Raw genomic sequence first — 24,880 nt, 5'->3', positions numbered from 1 at the left:
TACCAACAGTCTCCCACTGAACATTAGCACCACTGTCACACAATGCACTGACAAGAGAAGGAAAGGGTGAAAAAACAAAACTCTTGTGCCTGATAGTTTAAAACCCTTGTGTTGTCCTCGAGATTCCCATACACTTGTTTCCCATACACCTAGGGGTCATTTTTGACCCGAGGACAACACAAGGGTTAAGGGTGAACGTTGCTTTGCATCTTGTATCAAACACTGAATGCCTCTGTTTTTTTCTGGAGGGTTGAAACATTTAGAAATGTGGAGGATGGGAATAAGGATGGAGGGAGGAGTGGTGAACTTTAATAACCGGCGGGGGTGGGAGTGGTGGGGGGGGACAGTGGTTGTCCGGTTGCACTTCCTCTGCTATTGGCCACTCGATGCAAATGTGATTGGGCAGCGCTAGACCTCCATCAGACAGCCCTGAAGTAATTAGGTTTAGAATGATCATGCAGTGCTGCAGGATAGACCTTGAAGAATGGGGAGTAGTGGTGAGGCTAGTCTGTGTGTGTGTGTGTGTGTGTGTGTGTGTGTGGGAGGTGGTGTTGCATGATGGAGTTAATTGAATCTGAAATCTTGTCGGCCTGAAATGAGATCCACCGATGTCTCTCACACTGTGTCTCCTGCAGAGGGCTGCAAACATGACTGAATTCATAAAGTGTGTTATTAAAGAGCTCAAATTAAGTGTAGCAGTGCACCCCTCCATATTCTACCAGGTCTATGACTACTAATGATCCAACCCCAGCGGAATCCCAGCCAGATGCACCAATGGACATGCGAGACTTCTCTTCTCTTCTCTTCTCTTCTCTTCTCTTCTCTTCTCTTCTCTTCTCTTCTCTTCTCTTCTCTTCTCTTCTCTTCTCTTCTCTTCTCTTCTCTTCTCTTCTCTCCCCTCCTCTCCTCCCTACCGCTCAGCTCTCTGATGTTCTCAAAGAACCTGCTTCATGTTTCTTAACTTCCTCCCTCTCTCTCTCTCTGCCTCTCACTCTTGATTTTCTTGTTTTTCACACTTTGAGACACTTTGATGTTATTTTTTTCTCCTCCTTTGATCAATCAGAGAAAGGCTGTTCAATGCAACTGGAATCTCAGAGGACAGGCAGATTTAAAAATAATGAGAAGGCGTTAAGAACATGAATGTGGATCTGAGAAAGGCACAATCCCATTTTGTGTTTTTCTAAATAGTACAAATGAATCGCTAATGTCTCCTTTAATAAACCATATTAATATATGTCTCTGGTCTATAGGAGAAGGGAAAAAGATAAAGCATACGTTGAATTAGAAATGCAAGGCATGCTTGATATTATGGAGACAGAGGTCTCCCCCCGTGTCCTATGCAAATTAAGTGGGCTGCCTGCTACAGTTGCATTCATTGCTAGTCTCCTCACCCATCCACCAGGCTTAGCATGTAATGAAACTGAGGCCTTTGGCTGAAATGACCTTTCCCATTCACTGAGTTTCCACCTGCTGATTTGCGCTCACACCTTAACATGTGAGTGAGAAGATGGGTAGTGGGGACAGGACGATCACAGTGAAGACAACGGAGAAAAAAATAGACGAGCTGGGAAAATAGCTTTTGAATTACAAAGGTAAAATCAATCGATGCTGGATTACACTTCTGATTTCCATCAAAGGCAGCCAGTTAAAGCCAGGAACCATATTCCTCTTGTTCTGGCAGCGTCTCTACATGCGTTCAGCATATAGAGTGAAATTGTCTGTTATTTTTTTCTCTTTTTCTCTGATCATTTTTTTTTTTAATTCTTCAGTAAGCGTGTCAGGGAGATGCAGATTCCTTTCATAGCTGGATTGATGGATTTCATTCCTCCCTGTGTTTTTCATGAAGGAATCTTAATTGGACTCTCACTGCCATACAAACATATGTGAGCGCCCCGTCAACCCGCCCCACACGCCAACCATTGCTTTGTGAGTGGGAGAGGTGGAGAGTGCAAAGCTATGTATGTGAGTTGGAGAGGGAGAGGGAGGATGTGGAGAGTATGTGATGATGGATGAGACGATCCACAGCAGCAGATAAAGGCCAGGTAATATTTCCACCTGCAGGTCCACATCATGTCAGGTTCAAGGCCCTTCAGAGCTAATTGAGTACAAGCAACGTTATATCTGTGGCTGAATAAGACGTTTTTCCAAAGTCTAAAGTTCGGCTACATCTACATTTTCCCAGGCAAGCGTGAGCGAGAGGACACATGGTCTCATGCCTTTATTTTTTAGGGCTGTGTCCACTTAATACTACACTATATAACTTAATAACACTTATTATTAATAAAAAGCATAGCATTATTGAGGCACTGCAAATTATTTAATCCCAACAATGTCATTTCTAAAGCTTTTAATTGGTCATACTTGATGCCAGTGATGTAATTAACCATTATAAGTTCAGAGTGCACAGCCAGTCAGGAATGGGGCAGCAATAAACAGATGTAATGTGAGAGGCAGCAGAGGAGACCTGCATAGAGTCCTGTGTAATTCCATGTAACCGCAGACCATATGAAACGTAGAAAAAACAAAGAGTCTGAGAGTGCATTTGTCATACTGTTTACTCATGAAAGCTACATGCTCTGAACAATGTGCACTGGCCTTTTCTTGATGCACTGTGTAATGAATGTTCAGTAGCATTTTATAAACTGGTTGTGAGCACAGGTAAAACGTCTGGTTTTGCTCGACTACACTGAAGTTTTGTGAATGTAGTTTGAAAACTGGATTAGAGTTTTGGCAAACTTTGACAACTTAAAACACATACAGTACGTGGGCAGTAGAGGCATATCTGATCCTATTAAGCATGTCTAATTTGTTTGTTTTCATAACGATTTCTCACTTCAAAAATGCTACATGCAGCTTTTTTGTAAGGGTCACGGTTCTGTCCTTCGCAGTGTTTTTACCATCAGCCTCATTCAGCTGTAGAAGAGGAGTGTCCAGGGTTATTTATCTAACCTTGCTCGTGATGTGCAGTCACTATCCCTGAGATTCCTCAGGATTCCTCGCTTGCTTATCCTCACTTTATTTACCATTACTGTCACTCCCTCACTCTTTTTTTAAAAAAAATTCTGTGTATCCTCACACATCCCTCCCTTCTTCCCTCCTCCTTCAACCTGCCCTGGAGATTCATTGTGGCATTGACAGAAAGACCTCTCCCGTCTCCCTCTGAATGCTGGGAGCGATGTATATCACGAATCAGTGGTTTTTGCTGTCTCCTTCCCCCAACTGGCTGAAAATGCAGCGCTTGAGCCGCCGTGCATCCATGCATGCATTTCAAAGTCTAACGTTTACAAGGCAGACAACCTGTCTCACTTCTCTCCTTTCCCCGTCCTTCAGGCGAGGGTCTCGCAAATCAGACATTTGAGCGTCACCGAATACATCTGTCTGCAGACTCATCGCCATGTAAATGAGTTGGCAAACAATTGCGAGAAGCGGGGATAATCAAAGCAGGGAAGACAAAAGGCCTGATGAATACAATTAATTTGAGATAATCTTCTATCATGACAATAATCATAAGCTGTTTTTCCCCCCGTCACCTACACGTTCTAATCGGTGTAAGTCATAGGAGGTGAAAGCAGCTGTAACTCCAGTTGCCAAACCAACAATCAGCAGAAATCTCCAGTTCTCATTAGTTTGTGCACATCTGCGGTAGTTTGCAGCGCTATTCCAAAAAATTCAGTCTTGACATCTGCGGTTGAAGTTTCCGTCATTAAAAGAGCTGAGCAGACTTTGGGTGTTGTGTTTGCCTAATGTCGAGGGTTTGTGTTGGAGGCATGCAGCAGAAGCCTGGCTGAGGACGCAGACAGTGGCAGTGATCAAAATGGCCCATTAGGAATGCAGCAGGCTGTACTGTATCTAGGTCACAGCCTGAGCCACCTACTGTAGCTCCTCTGCTGATAAAACCCTCTCCTCCTCCATCACTGCATCCCTGGGTGAGGGTGTGTGGACAGCATACTGCGGTCAGGCACAGCATTATGAGCACTGTGAGGGGAAGCAAATAACACAGATTATCTGTTCATCAGGGCACCTGTTAGTGGGTGGGATATTTTAGGGAGCAAGTGAACATTTTTTTCCTCAAAGCCACCTGAGCTACAGGGGTGGCTGTAGCTACAGGTGGTAGAGCACGTCAGCTACTAACCGGAAGGTTGGTGGTTCGATCCCAGGCTCCTCCAGTCTGCATGCCAAATATCCTTGGGCAAGATACTAACCCCATCGGAGTGTGAATGTGTATGAATGTTAGTTAGTAAGCACTTAACAACTTAGAAAAAACGTGCTTGTGTGAATGGGTGTGATTGGGTGAATGAATTAGTTGTATAAAGTGCTTTGAGTGCTCAGAGTAGAAAAGTGCTATATAAGAACCATTTGCCATTTACACTGTGATGGCTAGAGGTTTGCGTCAGGGTGCACGTGTGTCGCTTACCTGGGGAGCACCTGGCCTCAGGATGCACTATGGGAAGAAAGCAAGCCGATGGAGGCAGTGTGATATTTTGGTTAAGGTCCTGCTGGGAAAACCTGCCTCCATGTAGATGTTACTTTGCCACATACCAACCTGCTTCAAAGCAAAAATGGTTCAGGAATGGTTTGAGGAGCACAACAAAGAGTTTGAGGTGTTGGCTCTGCCTCCGAATTCCCCAGATCTCAATCTAATCACGCATCTGTCCGACATGCCGGACAAACAAGTCTGATCAAAGGAGGCCCCACCTCACAGCTCACAGAACCACTTATATACCACAGCACACCCTCAGGGGTCAGGTGGGCTATACATTGAAAATCAAATGTGATTGTATGTGAACTTTTTGTCTCTCATCTACAATTTATGGCTCTTAGTAATTATATATTTCTTTTTTGTGCACCACAAGAGAAAGAAACTCTGCAAGATGAGCAATGAAAATAATAAATCAAACAGAACATCATCACAGGGAAATATGATCAGAAGCTACACACAACTACACGCATTCAAAGCCTCAATTCAATACCTGAACTTCCCTCCAAGCTGCTCAAGTGCCTCTGTGTAAATTGTCCTTCAGAAACTCCCTCCTCGCTGCGCTCATACACTTTAACAAATGGATGTATGAATGTGTTTAGACTGTTTATTTGTGTTGTAATGAGAGGCTTTAATCAGGGGTGTCATGGGTTTGAATTGTTCCTCCGAGTGTGCACGGAAACTCCCCTCCCCTCCGAACATACACGCACGCACAAATCAGTGATTTATGCGAAACATTAAAGGCAATCATGTTGGGCTGGGCCTTGTCCTTTGTATTGCACAGGCTGCTTGAAATATGGAAAAGCCAAGCTGTTCCCTGATATACAGGCACACGCATAAACATAAAGACCATAAACACACACACATGCACGGGTGTTTGTGTGTATCCAGTTCTTCTTAAATATGAATAATTAGTGCAGAATTAATGAATGGATTGTGGGTTTTGTTTTCTTTTTTTCTTTCTTGTAAACATACAACCCACACAGGGAAACTTTTTGATTGTAAATAGATATACAGACTCTCCCACACAGACATGCGCGTGTGTTTAGTTCAGCAGTTGCTTTAAATCTCATAGTTGGTAGTTTGGAGGCAGAGAAACAAGCCTCAGCCTTTCACTGAGATGTACAGCCTCAATAAAAACATGTATAAAAAATATGTAAATAAAAACCGAACGCAACAATCCCAAAAAATCTCATAAACCCAGATTTTATTCACAATAAAACACAAAAAACATCAAGTGTTGTAAACGGAGACATTTTACTGTTCCGTGAAGAATATTAGCTCATTTTGGATTTGATGATGGCAACACTGGGTCAATAAGAGGCTAAAAAAAGTAAGTGCTGCTAAAAGGGAACAGCTGGAGGAAAATTTTACGACTAATTAGGTTCATTGGCAGCACATCGCTAACATGACTGGGTATACAAAGAGCATCTTAGAGAGGCAGAGGTTCACCAATCTGCAAAAGAACTGCATCTACAAATTATGGAGCAGTTTCAGAATGATAATATACCGTGCAAGACCTTTAATGTGTAATCTACAACATAGAATATCATAGATCATAATATCAAAAGGGTCAGAGAATGGTCTTTGGATAGTCAATCTTTTGGCGTCAATGTATTAAAAACATGATGGAAATTGCTGCACGGGATTCAGGTCACTGTACCATCCACAAATGCAGATCCAAGCTCTTTCATTTAAAATGGGCCGAGGCAAGTGGAAACGGCTCAGATGGATTTAAATTTGAAATTCTTATTGGGAAACATGAACGCCTCATCTCCCGGACTAAATAGACGAGGGAGCATCGTATCCGTGTGTTTTCTATGGTCTCTGCGACCAAAAAGAACATTTCTCAGTTAAAATCAGATTCTCACATGCTGGAATTTGAAAATCTAAAAGAAAAACTGAGTTAAGGATGTTGGATAAAGTCTGTAAAACAATAGTGAAGAGAGGGGGAAAAAACAGGAAGTTTGACTGACAGAGAACAGGAAATACTGTCTGAGATGGCAGGAAAAGGGGTGCATTTTAAGGCCAAAACCAATTTTCTACAGGGTGGTATGGCACCAATTTCAATGCACCTGTCAGGGAATTCATTTCCATTCAATAAGCTCTTTATGGTAAATGTGTCGAGACAGTGATATTGGTTGAGAAATAGAACGTTTAAGCAAAATGATCCCAGATTGCGTATGGTTGTAAAATATTTTTCTTTGTCATTATTTTAGTGTGGGGAGAAAAAAACAGCTAAAAACACACAAAGCATTACTGAAACTGATCGATCCCCGACGTGACAGCCGTCTTTGCTGTTCAGCTGAAAGACCTAAGAGGTGTAAAACTTTCCGGAGAAAATATTATTTTTCCTGTGGCATTGTCCCCCTACTGGGGTGTGGTGCACTGATGTCATGAATAAATGCATGTCATGCCTCCACGGTGCAGAACCCATCACTGTCTCGCCTGGGATGAACCATTCTGACTCCCATCCTCCCTCCTACGCCCCCGCTCCTGCTTTTTTCACACCATCACTGGAAGAATTAGGCCCGACTTCCCTCCAGAGCTGCAGCCAATCAACAACAGCTGTCCACAGCTTCTCTGAAGGAAATTGATTGGTTTAGTGTACACATGGGCTGCTCCAATGAGGTGAAAGCTGTGACCTGTGGGAAGCAGTCTGTATAAAAGGCAAGGGGATGTGCAGAAGTATTAAAGGCTGTGTTATTCTGAAGGTGCATGCTATAAGACCACCAACCCCAAGACACTATGAACTCAAAGATCTGACACACGGAGGGTTGCAGTCTTGCTCCTTAAGATATTAAGGAAAATGCTTTCCTGAGGAATTCCACATTCTACACATTCTAGTTCAAGAGGTCTGTTTGAGCAGGGAAGGAACTGACTGACATTACAGGTTGCAGATAATGAGTTCCACGGGGAGGGAGATAATCAGCCAGCGGCTGTTGGAGGCATCATCCCATACCACTGTGGGGTTGGTGTCCCAGGAAACCAGCGGTGGCAGCGTTACTCTGAGGCCACTCTACGATAACGAATGCGCCTTTAATGCCCGTTAACGATCGCTGGGTCACAGTGTGATTCCCAGGGAAGAGAAAAAAAAAAGTTCCTACTTTGTTTTTTCTATCTTATTGTTTTTATGAGACAGCTATGTGTCTCACCTCAGGTGGAGAGTGTTTACTCACCAAAGCTGCAACAACACTTATCCAGCGAAGACAAATGTATAAAAGTCTGGCCTTCCTAACAAGGCGCTATTAAAATTACATGCCACTGTCAGTATCTTGCCCCAGGTGCCGTGTTTAGAAATCGTGTACTGCTCCTTATTGCTTGCATTGGAGAGGAATAACTGAAGTTAGAGAGAGCATACTATATCTCTGCTTGTGTGTATATGTGTGTGTGTACTTGTCTTAACTTTGTTCTCCTTACTCCCCCCCCCCCGGTCAATATGACGATAATCACAAGTCTTGATTTTTCTCTGAGAGAAAGGAGTATTTTAATGGTGCTTTATAGATTATCACCATGAAATGCAGGAGTGGAGGCATAAAAATTTATTTTCTTCCTGACTGCCACAAATACAGTCGGAGGGGATGGGGGGGGGCTCAGACACCACATCAGATGTCTGCCGGGGACTTCGCCCTGGGAGATTTGGATTAACTTTCAGGTTGGCTGAGCAGAAACCATAATGATTCTCTCTGTCTGCCCTTGAAATTATCTTCTCATCACTTACTCAAATTGATAGATGCAGTCATTTTTATTTTTCCCCTCCTTTCTCGCTCACCTAGTTCCATTTGCAGGTTTGAATAATGCCAGAAGATGTAACACCTCATATGATGAGCGCATCGTCTCCGTGGTAAGCCGTGTGGTCCGTCATACCCTCGGGTTCACTTTTAAAAATCCCACAAATTTTCAAAGGAGGAATAGACAGCCATTTTTTTCCCTGTCTTTTCTTCCTAAGTCAGCAACAAACGGCAAAATTCCCCATAGAAGATGTCAAAACAGATTAGCTCCCTTCTAATCCACTCCCCAGATTAAATGATTGTAACAATCAAACTGGCTTCAAGGCTTTGCATAATTTACTCTTTCCCCCCTCATATCTTTTGAAATTCTGTCTTTGACTTTTTACTCCTCTGTTGCATCGCAGCCTTGAAGAATTATCACCCTGTAAATCGATGAAGATGATGTATGAGGCATCCACAGCCAGTGGTATAAACCCTTCTGCTTTCTGTGATGTATGATGATGTATCACGCTACTGCTACTCAGTAATACGCCTAATGTGTGACAGCATTTTGAAAACATTTTATTTGATCAGTTGTCAGTCAGGACACGTGGATTGAATGCTTCAATTTTGCTTTCTACGTTTAATCAAATCTGTGGCCATTATAACATATATAATAAAGCATATTTTACTGATGCATGTTAGATTACACATCATCCAAATGAGCTTTGATAGCCAATCAGTCATTATCAGGACTAAAAAGTGATAAATAGCCCAGAGTAGCTCAGGCTTTGAATGAATGCGTCCCATGAGTCATGAATATTTTCTGAATTTGTCTAGATTGTGTTTGCATGCGACTACAGTGCTGATCGCATCTACGGAACGTCTCTGCACACATGATAGTTGTGCAATCTGCGTCTCATCTCGCCGTCTTCCTCTGTGTGTATTTGTGTATTCATCACTCTTACCTGCTGCTCGCCACAGTGAGGTAGGTGGCTGACAGTGGATCATTAAACACTGCTTCGGTCTGGTGGACTGATACTGGGTAGAAAAAAAACACATCGGCGCTTTATGATGATGTAAGTTGCAACATTTCCTTTTTAGAATCATAGTTTTTAAGTTCTAGGCCTTGTTGTCAATTTTCGACCAATAAATCTTTAAGTCGACCTTGAAGGTCTTGGTGTATGTGAGAAAAATTTTAATGGATTGTTAACATGACTCCACTCTACACCCCTACAAGGTTTTATCAGAATACATGTGCCAGTGCTGCCAAAAACATAACCTCCTCGGCAGAGGTAATAAAATGAAGGTTGGACTTGATGTTGAAGGATACGCTGGCATCATACCCCTACAAATATTACAGTTCTCTTTGATCAATAGTTGTTCTCTTCTGTGCACTGCAGCGGCCATGATGTTAGGCTCATGGCAGCATAGCCTTTTCCTAATCTGCACCGTTCAGGCAACACAGAGAACTGATCCAGAATCTGTAAAGGAATCAGAAGTTGGATCTGTAAGCATCAAGTATCAAGAATTCCTATCCTCCAGTTCAAAAGTTTCTGCTCTTAAAATCTTATGGCAGTTTCCAGATTCCGAATACACCGTAGTGCAGTCCAGTCTTTAGGAAGCTGGCCAGACCTTTAGGGTAAAATCAGTTCTATGTATGCTACAGTTACACCATCGCCATTCTACTCCCGACTTGCAGCTGCCAGTCAATATCTTATTATCAAGCCTCATCGGCCTCGCTGTCAATATGACTGCTCTGCTTCCTGTGCCGATTAATGCCAAGGTGCCAATACTAGCTTGAGAGTTTTACGGAGAAATTCTCGAGTTTCCCCGTGCCAGCTGATGCTGATTAACTCCAAATCGTTACTGTTTTTTGTTAGATTCCTTTCAGGTCTCAAATGTGACACTTATCTTTCAGAGACAGGTATGAAAGTCAATATGTTTTGCCATTACACAGTACACACAACTGCTGATGCCAAGGAGCTTCATATTTTCCTTTGGGGAAAATAGCTAGTGTTAAATATAATACTGGCATTAGTGTAGTCCTCTGCTCTCCTGTGGTTCCCACTGGAGGGACCCAGACTGTTCATATAAAGGACAGAGCCACGCTGTAAGCCAGCAAGTGTCCCAGTAGCCTTCTAATAGCTCAGGCAGTGCAGAACCTTTACTTCACCTGTGCTTCACCTCTGCATCCTTCCTCCTCTGGCCACCAGCGATGGGAAAATAGTTTCTCATGTGGGAGTTGCTGCGTGTTCAGAGTCCTGCTCGGCTTAATCTGCAGTATGTTATACTGTAAGACTCTGCTCACTGTACAGATGTTGATCCAGATGAAGGGAAAAAAACTTGAGGGCCGAGGTTTGTCTCCCTTAAGGTTACTTTATGTTTTTAGTGGATGAGTGGAAGAGATTGAGCAAAAACAAAAGGAGAGATAAACAGTTCACTCTTCATAAACGCTACAAGTTGACTTAAACTAGTTCACTTTCATAGGTCACATTTTAGAATTAAAAGAGGTATTTTTTATATACACTATGGGGCAATAGTATTTTACTACAGCTTAAGTAGTGCACAGGTTTACTGGGAATAACAACGTAACAATTGCACTCTACACATGAGTTACTGAGACCTTTCTGAACAGATCCAACTACAAAGATAAAATGGAGAAAAAAGGATTCAGTCAGTAGCTCTCTTGTGAATAATTTTGGATATTTCACTGCTGTTGTCTGAGTCATTGATGGCAGCATTCAGCTCATGTGACCGTAGTGTGAGCACAGTCTATTACTGGATTCTGAAAAGTAGCTAAAAAGTGAAGCATGCTCTTCTTTACCAGAAGTGAACAAACAAATCATTGAAGATGACTAAGCTGCTTCTTACTCCCCAGGAAAGCTAAGTCAGAGTCAGCCGAGCACAGTTTTCCACACAAGTATCACCTTACTGTGCCACTTTAAATTATACGTGAGCAACAGGAAAAAAAATCACCAGCATATTACTGACGCAAATGTCTACATGACTCTTAACTTTAGCCAAGTCAGAATGGAGTGTAGCAAGCATCCCAGTTACCTGGTGCATAGGCTGAAGCTCAGGAAAAGTTTGAGCTCTGGGCGTCCAACCCACCAATCAACCAGCTTGACGAGACACGAGGTTAACTTTGGTTGGCACACAGCTCCACCACAGTGTTGAGAAGCCCACTAATCATGCAAATAACTTTGCACTTTACTGATGCTGCAGAAAATTTGTTGATGTGATCTCAAACAGATGTGGACACACCTGCAGCGTGACTTGTTCTCTCCAGCTGCGCACCCCGTTATCCACTTATAAACTAATAAAGATTGATGGTTGATCAGGGATCGACCTCTAAAACTTTGTAGCCCCAATGGAAAGTTTGGGCACTCCTGCACACAAATCACCTTCTTTTAGTTGCAGACAAATACATTTGGGTCACTGTTCACACACAACACAAGCTTTTTTCCAGTGATCGTGCTTTTTAGCATATTTATGTGTTGAAAACAGAAAGGTCAACTTCTTTCAGGAAGTTAATGAAAGTCCTAGAAGGGAAGCCAGGGAAGCTGTCACCTGCCCTGATGATAGATAGCAGGTTCATTATTATTATCATTCCCAGCTCTAGCACAGAGTTTTATGCCTTCACTAGAGCCATTTGTTGATTAATTAATCAGGTAATGTATGCTATCTGTGCTACAAAAGAGCCCACATATCACTCTCTTTGCCTCTGGGCTCTTTACGAAGCCACAAACTCGGGTCTCCTGTAGCACATTCGAAAGATTACAATTCCAAAACAGGTGCTACCAAAAGAGAAGCCATTTGCACAAAGGTCCAGGCTGCTTTTAATGTAAAGTAGAATAATAAACATCCTTGAGGGAACCCGTCTCCCATTTCATGAATATATTTCCTTTCACTGGCCCTAAGTGAACCACGTCTGATGTAATCTTTTTTCAGCTTTTAGAGAAAGTTCTCAAACTGTCAAATAAAGAACAGCTATGGAAAAAAAAAGTATATTAAACTTGGCACCATACCATCCCCAGCATCGTGGGGCTTGGAGCACACACAGCTTGATGTCTTCTCTGTCTGAAGTTAGAGGGGAGTGGTCAAAAAAACAAAGCCCAGAGGGGACAACAGAAGCGATGTTGGTGTTTGTAATGCAAGAACGCAGAGTTTTGTTCCGATGGATCAATAAATTCCAGTCCTGTTTTTGTTAAATTTCTTCTCACGTCACACTTTTAAACTCCACTGAGCTTTGTGAAAGATGATTGACTGATGATTGGATTCATTTGTTTTATAGCTATTGTAAAAGTCTATACTGAGAAAACTATGACAAAAAAACTGGCCAAATCACCGGCACAGCAACATGATGTCATGCCAGAGCAGACAGTGTGCCATGCATAGAGCTGCTGTGTGGTGTACAGATGTGCACTTCCTTGGTACCTTTCATCCTTCCATTGTGTATATGTTTTTCACTTCCTCCACGGCTTGCTGCACCACGGAGCAGGATATGACATCGTGCTCCCATAATAACTGCATTTGCTGTTCCAGTCTCATCGTGAAGTTGCTCTTTTATCTTGTAATCCTGCGCAGTGATGAAGTCAGACAATGGAATCAGATAGCGAAGCCGTTTGAGACTGTGTGGTCCTGTAGATGTCCCCGTACTCCCCCGTCAGCTGTAAGCCTGCGATCTGTATCCTCTCCTCATCATTTTCTCACGCTCTGTCTTCAGACGCTCTCCACTCATTTTACTTGCCAAGTGCATAGCATATCTGACGAGAATCATGCTCTCAGCTTGTCCCTCACCTTGCCTCATATATGTCCAGACCAGTGTCTCACTCCTGTCATTAAATTGTAAAAGTTTGCATTGGCCAGAGTGTTAGAGATATCAGCCAGCGTTCCAGTTGTCCTGGTTGCACAGCTTTCAAACATCTAAACCACAGGTGTCAAACAGAAGGCTCTAAATATGTAGTTGAAGTTCTTTACACTGAGTGAAAGGGGAGCTTTCACTGGTCTGGCACACTTTTGATCACAGTGGGCCATATGTGGTCCACAATGTAATCAACTACAGAGGAAAAAAGTGGAAGCAGAGTTACTTTTTATACCATAGCTGAATCTTTTCTGCTGTGTTGTGTGGACAGTTGGTAGGGTGGGAATTCACTGTGTCGTCTTATCATTTGATATGTCTTGATGCATTCTGATTACATTCATATTAAAGTTATTCTTCCAATAATGGATGGCTTCCCAAGGACACTCCCTTTGAGCTGCTTCCCAAATATAAATCCAAACCTCACAATTTGACACTTAAATTTCCTACTGATTGTTTTACCTGAGCGTCTTAGACAAAGGAAAACATGTACTGCTGTTTACATACACACACACATACTGTAAATATATTTCTATAAAAGCTCCGTTGAATAGTACTAAAGTCTGGTATCTTATTTAAATCTACACCACACTTTTCTCTTTTCCAGGTTTGGAAAGAACCGGAAGGACGAGCGGCTGGATGACAAGATGGAGAGGAGGAGCTCCACTAAATCCAAAGCAGAGGACATGCAGGCATCAGAAGAGGAGACCCAGCAGATGAGACTGGAACAAGAGAGGTGAGTACTCAAAGAGAGCTTCAGCACTGTAATGATTTCAGTCTAAACTGAACAAAGTGGGGAAGAACCCCCCCCCCCACTGTGATTACTGGAAAATTAGCAAACTACCTAATTAACAAAATGGCAGAGGCACAGTAGGGAAATTCTGGGAAAGCACTCTGATGTCAATTTGTGAAATGCCCTCCTTTCTTTTATATCAGTACATTAAATAGATCATTTATAGATTGTTGTTGCCTGTGCCATTCGGAGGCGCTGACCTCCTAATGGTGCTCTTAGGCCCCTGTGGATTTAGCATGATTGAATAGTGCTCATTGTAATAGCGAAATCGATGTAGCGCACCATTTGTCTTCCCCTGCAGCACGCCCAGGTTGTTAATCGCTCAAGAATACACTGTTCCTTTTCATCCTCCTCTTTTGGCCCTCTGTCCTCTTGTCCTCTGGCACCGTGGACGCCGGGATGTCCAAACGAACGGAGGCGAGGTGTCGGTTTTGCTGGCGTGCGCCTCATCCCTCACAGACGAGCCCCGTTTCATTCTCTTCTGGGGCTAGACAGTATTGGTGAAGAAAAAGACAGCTTGCTGCCTCCATTGTTCCCCGCCAGCCAAATGAACTCAGTAATCAAACTGCCGTTGGTAATGGCAGCTAATTGAATAGAAACAATAGGACTTGATAGCGCTCGCTGTTGCAGCGAAGGAAGAGAAGGATGGATGGCTGTCGAAAACACAAACAACTGCAAGCACACACACACACACACACACACAAACACATACAAATGTCACAAAGGGCCCTCTTCTCAGCTGAAAGGAACATCTGGAGTCCTTGCTCAAAAAGCTGTAATGCATTTCTTGCTGGTATTCAGCTATAAGTTGCAACGAAGGTCCTCTCTCCATTGAGGGTATGACCCCCCTCTGGCTGGTGGCCCAACACATTTCCATCAGCGTGCCCTGGAGACTGGTGGCTCTGGTGGTCCATCCAGATCTTTCTTCTTTGAGCAGCTCCCAGAGAGCTGTCATGCTAAGCAGCAGAATCGACACAGACACAGTGGGCACGAGATATGTGGAGCACATGCCCTCCTGCACCTCCATCCAAACGCGTCCACATTATTTAAATCTCGTCGTTCACAGCTGACGTTCTTTCTCTGCCGCTTTGTCTCGCCGTACATCCTCATTCCCCATCTTGTTTGTGTCCGTTCTGCATGTGTGCGCTCCCAGCCCTGCTTCCTCTGCAGGAGAGCAGCCTAATTCTTTCCTTTTGTACCTGTTCCCAAATCCCATCACTCAGCCAGACCAGGATTGTCCCTCAGTTAATGGAAAGGGGATCCTGAGGGAAATTGTGGTGGGCAATAATAAACCAACCTGCCACGGAGCCAAGTCGATATTCAAAGCACCGGGGTTCAGCAGGGTGACGGCTCAGAAATCCATTACTTCTTGTATTTTCTGGTAGCGCTACTGTATTACACTCCTGAGGTGCTACATTTGATTGTCGTAGCTCTAACGTGTACAGCTCGTGCTGTGATTGATTGCTCTGCTGACACCGAGACGCGGCGTTCCAGAGGGCTTTTATGAAATTATGGATCAGAACTCACCGGGCTTCCCAAGCTGGCAATCGTCAACCGGCACAGCACGTCACCGCGACCCGAGATGGGCCGCGGCCAGACTCCCAGCTCAGCTGACATTCGCTGTCATTAATTGGAGCAGACAGTTGTGACAGGGGCTTTTAGTGATTCAAAATAGGAGTCATTGGAGAGGTGAAACAGATTAATTCATAAAGCCTGTCCCCTTTTTACCCTGCAATAAGGTAGCCATGGTCATATATTTAAAACTCTGACCTTGATGTGATTCATGCAGTGTATTCTTGGCTTGTGCTTCCTCGCTGATACAATCCATTTATTTTGCATAAAGCCGTTCTCCTCCATTGATATCTTGTCAGCCACTTATAGACTGAAAATGATGGAGAAGAGAGTACATAAAATTTAGACTCCATTACTAGAGCACAGTGCGCCGGACCCACTTGATGAAGAGCAGGATTTGTTTTACAAAAAAAAATCTGGCAGATTGGATGCAGCTCGTGTGATTGGCTGCTTCATGTCCCATCATTATAACCTGTGGTCTGGCTGATATAAATCCATGTTCAGCTCAGCAGAGGCGGCCATTATTCTTTTTTGCTTTGTTTTTTTGAGCCACTGGACAGTGCCTAAGACAGCTCTATCTTATTGGCTCCTATGGAGAGGACCGTGAAAATACCCAGCACTCTGATTGGATCCCGGGCGTCTGTGGTTCTCATTCATGGAGACAGCTGTGGGGGAGCGAGGCGTGACAGAGAAAGAAGCATGGTTGTGGTGGTGCTGATGGAGCTTCTATCAGTCTCTGTGTTATCGCGGCACGTGTTCGCCCCGAAACTATGTTTCCTTGGCCAAAGTGTGGGAAGTGCACAAAGCCAACCTGACAATGGTCTTCCTTCATTTTTCTCTTGGACTCAACTCCATTGTCGTCTGTCTTTCTCTGCAGCTGCTGATTATGATGTCCATTCTCTCTTATCTGCTTGGCTCCGCTTGGCTTCTAATCAGCAGCCAGCACTCCAGCGCCACTCTCCTTGTTCCCGCTCCCCACAACACAGCAGAGACTATCTCTCTTTTTTCTTTCCTCTTCTTTTTTTTCTTTCCTGGACAATGACCTGCTTCCTGTTGTTTGTTGTTACACTTCCTGCTGAGTCTCACCAAACAAAAACCTGACCTGCGCTTCTGAAGTAGTCAGCACAATTCACTTCTGACAGCAAACGGCAAATCCAAGTCTTTTATTTAACAAATGAAAAGTCTTTTTATAATTTTGCTCAGCTTAAAGATACTTTGTCCCACTGAATGAAGATCCTAGACTTTAAAGTTCTTCTTTTCCTTCCCGGTGATCACAGTACCAGTGGTATTGTTCAATTTTGTCGAACCACCTAATTATTTCAGTATCCTACTCGAGTCTCATTTGCATAGCGAGTTCAAAGGAAGCTCCAACCGGGTTGATTGGGATGGGTGATTACTTTTGTAATTATATTGATACCTACAGCAAGTTAATCCGATTATTAGCGCTGCGAATCAGGACCGCGGAACTCGAACAATTATCTCTGTGATTGCGTTACTATGTCGCGGGCCAAGTGTCAACAGAAAAGCTGCGCTATCAGAGCTTTGCGCTTCTGCGCAGGCAGCTGCGAGCAGAGTCACTTACCGCGCTTTGATTAGATTCAGATGTACGCTGCACTCCGTCTGCACTTCAGAATAATAGAACACGTTTTTGATGAGGGAGTATTGAAAAAAAAAATCTATTCAAGGCGGCTGGATGAGAAAGTAAGATAGCAAATACATTCTGTTTCATCCGCCGTGGTAACAATGCATATTGAAGAGGCATGGTTTTGAAACTTCCAAGCGTGCTGACTTCAAAATGAATGTAGGAGAGTAAAGACGCCCCCCACCACCACCACCGCCGCCGCCGCCGCCGCCGCCTCTTCCCATCTCCTCCTTGTGTCCTTTGGGGTTGATTAAAGATTGACAAACATATGGAGAAGGAGTCTGCTCGCTTTGTTGGTCCAAACAACAGCAAGTGCAGGATTAACAATGAGATTCACTCAGCTCGGGAGAGAAAGGACTCGAGCTGACATGTTGCCACCAGTTCACACCAGGACTCTCCTCCAGCGACACGAAGAGTTCAAGTAATTGCTTCACGAGGCCCTCTTTTCTTGCTGTTCAGCTAATAGTAACGGCGTCATTACAAATCCAGCTTTAGTTGGCGCGAGCATGCGGTTTGACAAGGAGAATAACAGAGAGAAAGCTGAAATGTTAAAGGGAGAGCGGCGTCATCTGGCTGACACATAATTTTGCTGAAGACACGGTCAGTCAGTGGATTAGGGGCTGAACTTTAACTGCCCTGAAAGCCTCCCCGCATTAGACTGTCTAGACTGTCTGTTCACCAGCAGGAAATGCCTTTCCACTCCACCGTTATGAAGTAAGCAGGCATCGCATTTTATTTAAGAGGTACAAAAATACAGAGGCACTCCTGGGATGGGCAAATTGTCGCTTCTTCTTTAGTTTCAACAGTATGCTTGGAATAAAAATCCAGCCGGAGAAGTAGAGCTTGAATCGTGTCCTTGGCGCGCCAACTATAAAAATGTAGTATGTGGAAAGAGGAGACGAGAGGAGAAGGCCTGGTAATTGGGGCTGTAATAATGTGATAGTAATAATGTGTTTAGTGTGGGCAGCACTTTCCTCAGTGTTAACATGCCGGGCCATTAATTGGCTAATGGAGTATATACGGTGCAGTGCAGGGGTGGCCTCTGAGGAGAAGGCAGGGGGAATGAGAGGACCTGGAAGTGGAGCAGCAGTCACAGGTTGCCCACAAAGAATGCAGTTAGCAGGTGTGTGAGGTTTCGGGGCTAATGAGCATATTAGAGAGCAGAAAAACGGCTTCTAAATTCCAACACAGTTTCCTGTGGTTGTGGTTATATCGAGACTTTTCAGCTTTCGACTTGCACCACGATGGCTCCCTGACCTTTATGTGAACTCTGTTATTGCAGTTATTTTTTGAATTCCTGAAGTACTACCAGCTATACTCTAAACAAATATTCTCTATGTCATGAGTTACAAAAAGCCAGTTTTTGTACTTCTGCAGTCAGCAGACGTTTACCGCAACTAAGCGTAGATTAGCGCAATTTCATGAACACAGCAGCTCAGAGTTGTTCACACTTGTTCAGGTTTGATACCAACAATAGATGGAAGCAATCTGAGAAACACAGGAGGAAGATAGAGAAGAGAACAATCTAGAAGAGTATTTATAGACATTTGAGCAGCTGCAGTATTGTACACCACGTTCTTGTACATGGAATGATAATTCACGAGAAGAGTTTACAGATAACAACTACAGCACAGGAGTTGTGTTCTTCGTTCTTGTTTCTACTCCATATTTCTGAGTTTTTGTAGAAATGAAACTTTTTCACGTACTGTGTGACGAATGCTTATTTTTATACTAATGGGTCGAATTATTTGAGACTTGTTCAGTTTTGAGTACCAATGGAAGTGCTCTGATGCGTCTGTGATGGTTTTGCCTGGAAAGTTAAAGGTTTTTGCGACTGTAGATGTGTTTTCAGCCATTTTGCATGAAATATAAATAAACACAGGTGTTCCTCATTGCAGGAGGTTCTGTTTTGTTTAGTACAGAGCCTCAATTAGTGTGATTAGTAACAGCTGTGTATATCTAATATATCATGTCAAAATGGCTCCGCTGTAATAGCGTTGGGGGAAAATATTGTATTTTGCATGGTGATATTTTATCGATACAAGGATACCGATACAAGGATATCGATAAGATATCGGCATGCATCTATTGATACAGACGCAATATATGGATACTTTACTAAATACATTAAAATAATAATATCCGGGAATGTTACAAACAAAAGGGCTCATCTCATCCACCACCACCCCAAGAAAATGTTCGCTGACAAACATCCAAATCAGAAAATCCTAAAAGAGGACATGCTCTTCCACACATACACACATGCATACATACATCCCGACATATATACATGCACCGGCTGTCAGCTGATTGTTTTTAGTGATATTCCCGTAGAACTGGAAATGTGCTTGACAATCTCATTTTGTAGCAAAAAAATAAAACTGAAGTGAGATAATTTTCTTTTATTAGATCAAACACATACTGACAAAGTTTAATCTTGAGGACATAATTTGCTGTTGGAAAAAAAAGCAATAAATCACAATATATGTTAGCACAATACTCAGCATATCACAAAATGTCGCTGTAATGTCACATCGTGGGTGAAGTATTGTGATAATATTGTGTTGTGGGATGTCTCTATGGTAAAAGAGGTTTGTGTAAGACATTTCACTCGAAGCTTCAAATTTCAAACACACACACACGCACGCACGCACGCACACACACACACGCCTGTCAGTGTCTCGTTCCGGTTCATTCTCCTGGTTTTGCAAATATTTCCCAACATTTTTTGATGTTATTCCATCAAGTAGTTGTTGAAGTATTTGAGTGTTTTTGCAGTGCTGGATGACGCTGCAGCAGCAGAAACTGGAGACACATCAGTGTGTTTAAAGTTCATAATGCAAAATGTATATTAACGCACATTTTACATCTGCTACATTTCCAGTAGTCACGTTTCAAATCTCAGCTTGGCACAGAGAAAAGCCGCTGCCACCTGGCCAAAGATGAAAACTCAACACCGCGTCACAACCCAGCCTTTTTCTGTCTGACATCCAAAAGATTAGTCTTGCTTTGACAGCAGAGCAACAGGTTTGGATTGCTGATATGTTTTCTCCTAAAACACGCAAACAAATCTTTCCTACAACCAGACGAGCCGTGGCTTTGCCCATGAAAAATTAAGCATTAGATATGCTGAAATGAAAGCCTTTTTTTTTTTTTTGGAACACATTTTTATTACATAAAAGCAACAAAGTTACAACACAGAAGGGATGCAGATGTAATAAAGCCAGTGGCAGCAGCAGCATGACTCATAATTTTGCAGTTTTTTGCTTGTTAAGATCGTCTTATTGAAATGCACCTATTAGCCTTATCCATGCTGGACTCCTGAGGCCTGGAGGAGAAGTCTCTCTCTTTTAGCTTGATGTCGCCAGTCTAGCCCCGGCCATTATCTCATCCCAAATGTCAATATTGCCGTTTTTATGAATCTGATTAGTCCATAAAATGCCAGAGGGTCTTGAGATCCCAGTGGACTTCCGTGAACCTGTGGTAACATCATTGTCTGGTCCTTCCTGGCAGAGATCTGACATCACTTTAGCCAGATGGCAGGTGAAAAGGCTTCTGGGATTTAGTGTCTTTTTTTTCTCCCCCCCCCCTTGTTGGACTTTCTGACAACTACACACAGCTAAGCCGATCATTTCCATTGTTTACCTCGTACAGAGCCATGCAAAAATACACCAAACTAGCTTCAGGGCTTTATAGATGACTGCACATCATGCAACATTGCATCAGGACTCCATCAAAATCTCATTCTGCAGATAATGCTGAGAAAATGGGATTTTGGACAGCTAAAAATAAACAAGGCGGTCTACGGGTTGGAAGAGGGAATTGGGTTAATCCAGCACTGAAAAATGGTGATTGTTTAAAATGTGATTACTGTTATTAAAATACACACACATGAGATGGAGACTTCTGTGGGGGTTCTAGTTCCTTTCAAAACCTGCCAATCATCTGCGAGGAGCCGCAGTTGGGGATCAGAGGTCGGTTATGACCTGAGGTAAGAGGGAGATGTAGCACGGGTGGGAGGTAGCGTGCTTGTGTCCGTGCGTGTGTGGATGAGCGAGTTACCCCGCAGCACTTACAACATCTGGAACCAGTGAGCAGTGCAGTGGCTGCTGCCAGGGTCACCACAGTGGGAGGTGCCCTCCCTCCTTCCTCCTCCTCCTGCTGTCCTCACCCCTTTTCCTCTCTTCGCCTCACTGTACATCCCTCTTCTCCCACAAAGCAAGCTCTCCTCCCTCCCGTGCAGCACCCTGACTGAGCCTTGTTAGTTGCAGACAGACGGGCATTCACATGGAACCCCTCTCTGACACAGGAAAGCCCCGTGAAAGGGGCTGCTCTGTGGAAGTGATCCTGCGGAGAGCAGCCGGATGGAGGGGAAGGAAGGGGCAGGAAGGACGTAGATGAGGCCTAACTGTTTCCCTCCTACCTTATTTTGTTAGAGGGCCGAGAGAAGAAAGCCACTTTAGAGTAGCAGCAGATGGCCGCCCCTCCCTGAGCCTGGTTCTGCCGGAGGTTTCTTCCTGTTAAAAGGGAGTTTTTCCTTCCCACTGTCGCCAAAGTGCTTGCTCATAGGGGGTCATATGATTGTTGGGTTTTTCTCTGTATCTATGAAGCGCCTTGAGGCGACTTTTGTTGTGATTTGGCGCTATATAAATAAAATTGAATTGAATTGAATTGAATAGAGGTTTACCTCTGAGAATCTCCTCCTTATATATGATCAATAAGTGAAAGTATGCTGTAAGCTGCGTTGCTTTATCTCATTACTTCCTTATTATATATGTATGATACATTTCAGCTTCAGAAGCAGAATTAATCATTATTTGCATATCTCGAAATAACCTTTTTAAATAACTCAAAACTACTAAATCCTTAAAATATTATACCATTAATCTGGCTTTTTTTTGTTGCGTTTTTGCACACTAATTCAGAACTCCTGCCTGACATTTTCCCTTCATTGTGTTCCTGACAGAATACAGGCCAAGACGCGGGAACTCCGTGAGAAGCAGGCAAAAGAGAGAGAGTACGCAGAGATCCAAGATGTCGTCAGCCGCACCTTCAGCTCAGACGAGGACCACACTTACGCCGGCATTGGATCGCTGTGCTCGTCAATAGACAGCAGCACCATAGACCCTTACAGCCACCCCTACCATCTCCCCCAGAGTCCTCTGAGCCCGCATCCTCCTTCCCTGAACCTTCAAGACAACGGTCCTCCCCTGGAGGCGCTGTACGCCCAGGTCAACAAGCCTCGCAATGGACGCCCCGCAGCTCCAGACAGGTAAAGGATGCCCCAAAAAGCAGTGCTTTTTAAAACTCTATACCTTTCTTGTTCATTCAAACGACACTAACTAGCATTGCGCCTTTGCATCAGTGTAGTTGCTTTACACCTCATCTATAATTTATACACAGTAATGTGATTGTATTTGTTCGCTTCTACTTGTCGTGGGTGACTCGTACTTTGCAGAAAAACAATGGATTTCACACGAGGTTTCACTGCACGCTCCGTCCCACAAGACATTCCTCCGTGCAAGCACCTAGGTGAAGGAACAACAGCAGATTATCAGTAATTCTTCACGTGTTTCAATTCCACATCAAGCAGTTGCACTTTTTTTTCTTTCCATTACTCTTGGATCACAGGTAATACTCCATGACTTCTCACATCCCTTTCCAGACAGGCACATTATACCGGCTTTCTAGACAAAGGAGGGAAGTCTGCTTTAATATAAATATTTGATGTGAAGACAATGCCATGTTTGATATTACTCTTTTAATAGGTGCCAAAAATCCAGTGTGAAGCCAGTGTTGCCCTCCCATCATGTGTGTGTTTTAATTTGTTGCTGTGATTCAAAAGTAGAGTGCTTTTCTTTCTTTCTTTTCTGTTTATTTTTTAAATTTAAAGAAGAGAAGGCCTTGTGGGACAAAGCACGCAGTAAATCCCCCTGTGAAATTCATTGTAAATAAAAGTGGTTAAATATTGTTTGCCAGCTCAAAAAAATGCTAGTTTTTCAGCTCAGTTGTACTGTGTGTTTAGCAATCGAGAATTCTCACCAGTCAGTGCGGTCACATTAGGAGCCTGCTATTCTCATGGTCTTCCATAACCTTAGGGCGCTGGATAATTCCCACATCCTGTGATTGACAGCTGTCACTTGGGGGCACGTGACCTTTCACTTCTAGGCACGTATGTGTTAACAGGGGACGTATGTGTTAACTGGGGATCCAACGTAATCACAAATCACTATGGCATATCATGGAAATGTAACTACACGTAGCCTTAACACATCCTGCAACTACTGTGAGTATGTTACTTTCCTCCTGTGTGTTTCAGGCTACTTTTGCACTGCGTTTTTTTGAATGGATCAATGGGATCAATTATTAGAGAGAATTGTCGTAGCTCACAAGTGGATAGTTTCAGAATAGATGTGAAGGAATGTACAAAGAAGTAAAAAACAAAACTGAAGAAAGTCTGACTGCAACAAAGGGTGGCAACTCAGGAGGGGAAAAAACCCAGAAATCCCAGCATTTTATTTGATCCTCTCGTGGCTAGCACTGCATATAAAACACTGGGACACGACCACAAGGTAGTTAACAAGAAAGCACAAAGCACAAGCATCGTTGCTCGCCTAGGTTACGTCATAGGCTCAACCAAGAGTCGCTGTAGATCAGCTAAATCAGCTTTTAGTGTTGGAGGAGGCTGAACCAACTCCCTGTGTGTGTCTATGTGTTTAAGGAGGAAGAATCTCTGTCAGTAGAGATGATGAAGTTGTCTGTTTCCTGTGATAGCTGATTTAATCCATTTACCAAAACATCCATAGGTATGGATAAAAGCCACTGATTCATATTTATAAAGTCAAGGTTATGTCCGCACGTTTCTACAGGTAGTGTTTTTGTAGTCATAGCAACTGCAAACTTCTTATGGAGGAACTGATGGTGAATAAAGAATGTTTGATTGGTTTTCAGCAGCTGTGTGTAGTCAGATCACAACATGCTGGTCAGTGATGCACTCGAGACGCTCTGTGCAGGGATACAGTAACCATGTGAACGACTTAACTGCCAGAAAAGGACATTTAACCATCAATCTGCTTATTGATCATCTCTGAGAAAGCAACAGTTTCCCTGTATGATGGGTCTGATTGTCAACTCTTCTGTCTTTTCTTCCTCCTTTCTCTTGTTATAGCGGTGTTTCGGACACATCTTTACATGTTTCTCTCGGCATCTAATGCCTACATAGTGGTGCATGTTAATCATAAATCCAAGCTTACAGTAAGTTTGGGGTCTGAGCCTTGAGTACTGATAGCACAGTATGGATTTTCTTCTATGTCGGGATGGGATTAGGCGTCGCAAATGTTGTGAATTGATTGGAAATGTGCACTCCGTGTTCAACAGCGCGTTTGTGTTTTGCACCTCTTGCTGCTTTGCATATCTTGTGTATTCCAGCCAAAGCTTGAATGCATGTAATATTTGCCTTTCTGCCTTTGAGAATAATAATATTCTCTGGTTCTTATTTCGCTCAGAGGCTTTCTATTTGCAATTTGAAAGAAAAAAAAAGAGAGCTAGCAATACATCTGCATTTCAAGACTCCTGTCACTTGTCTATCATAACAAACATAAACAGTAATTTGCATTTCTAAATTAAACTTAATGGAACTTTCATTGTCAAGAATAGGGCGCAAACACAACAGAATTTACAATCATTTCTGACTAATCCATGTATCGAGGCAGCGAGATTGGAGTGAGAACTTTTGATTTACCTTGCAGTTATATGACTTACACTTTCTTTCTTCACTTTTTAATCCTGACACTTGCCTCTTATTTTGGAGCATCGGCAGCGA

General features: G+C 43.2%; 1 protein-coding gene across 1 annotated transcript in view; it reads left to right on the top strand.

Moving 5' to 3' along the window:
- The window catches only part of LOC146379933 (partitioning defective 3 homolog), a 354,176-nt gene that overhangs the window by 258,053 nt on the left and 71,243 nt on the right, over positions 1-24,880 (top strand). The window contains exons 20-21 of the mRNA XM_084938841.1: positions 13,659-13,787; positions 22,025-22,330. Of these exons, the coding sequence (XP_084794967.1) occupies positions 13,659-13,787; positions 22,025-22,330 (435 nt within the window). The remainder of the gene's footprint in view (positions 1-13,658; positions 13,788-22,024; positions 22,331-24,880) is intronic.

This window comes from Perissodus microlepis, chromosome 9, assembly GCF_051167445.1.
Source record: "Perissodus microlepis isolate ML-2025 ecotype Zambia chromosome 9, ASM5116744v1, whole genome shotgun sequence".
NCBI classification, from domain to species: domain Eukaryota; kingdom Metazoa; phylum Chordata; class Actinopteri; order Cichliformes; family Cichlidae; genus Perissodus; species Perissodus microlepis.
Note: the sequence above shows the minus strand (reverse complement) of the source record. Positions and strands in the feature narration are given on the sequence as shown.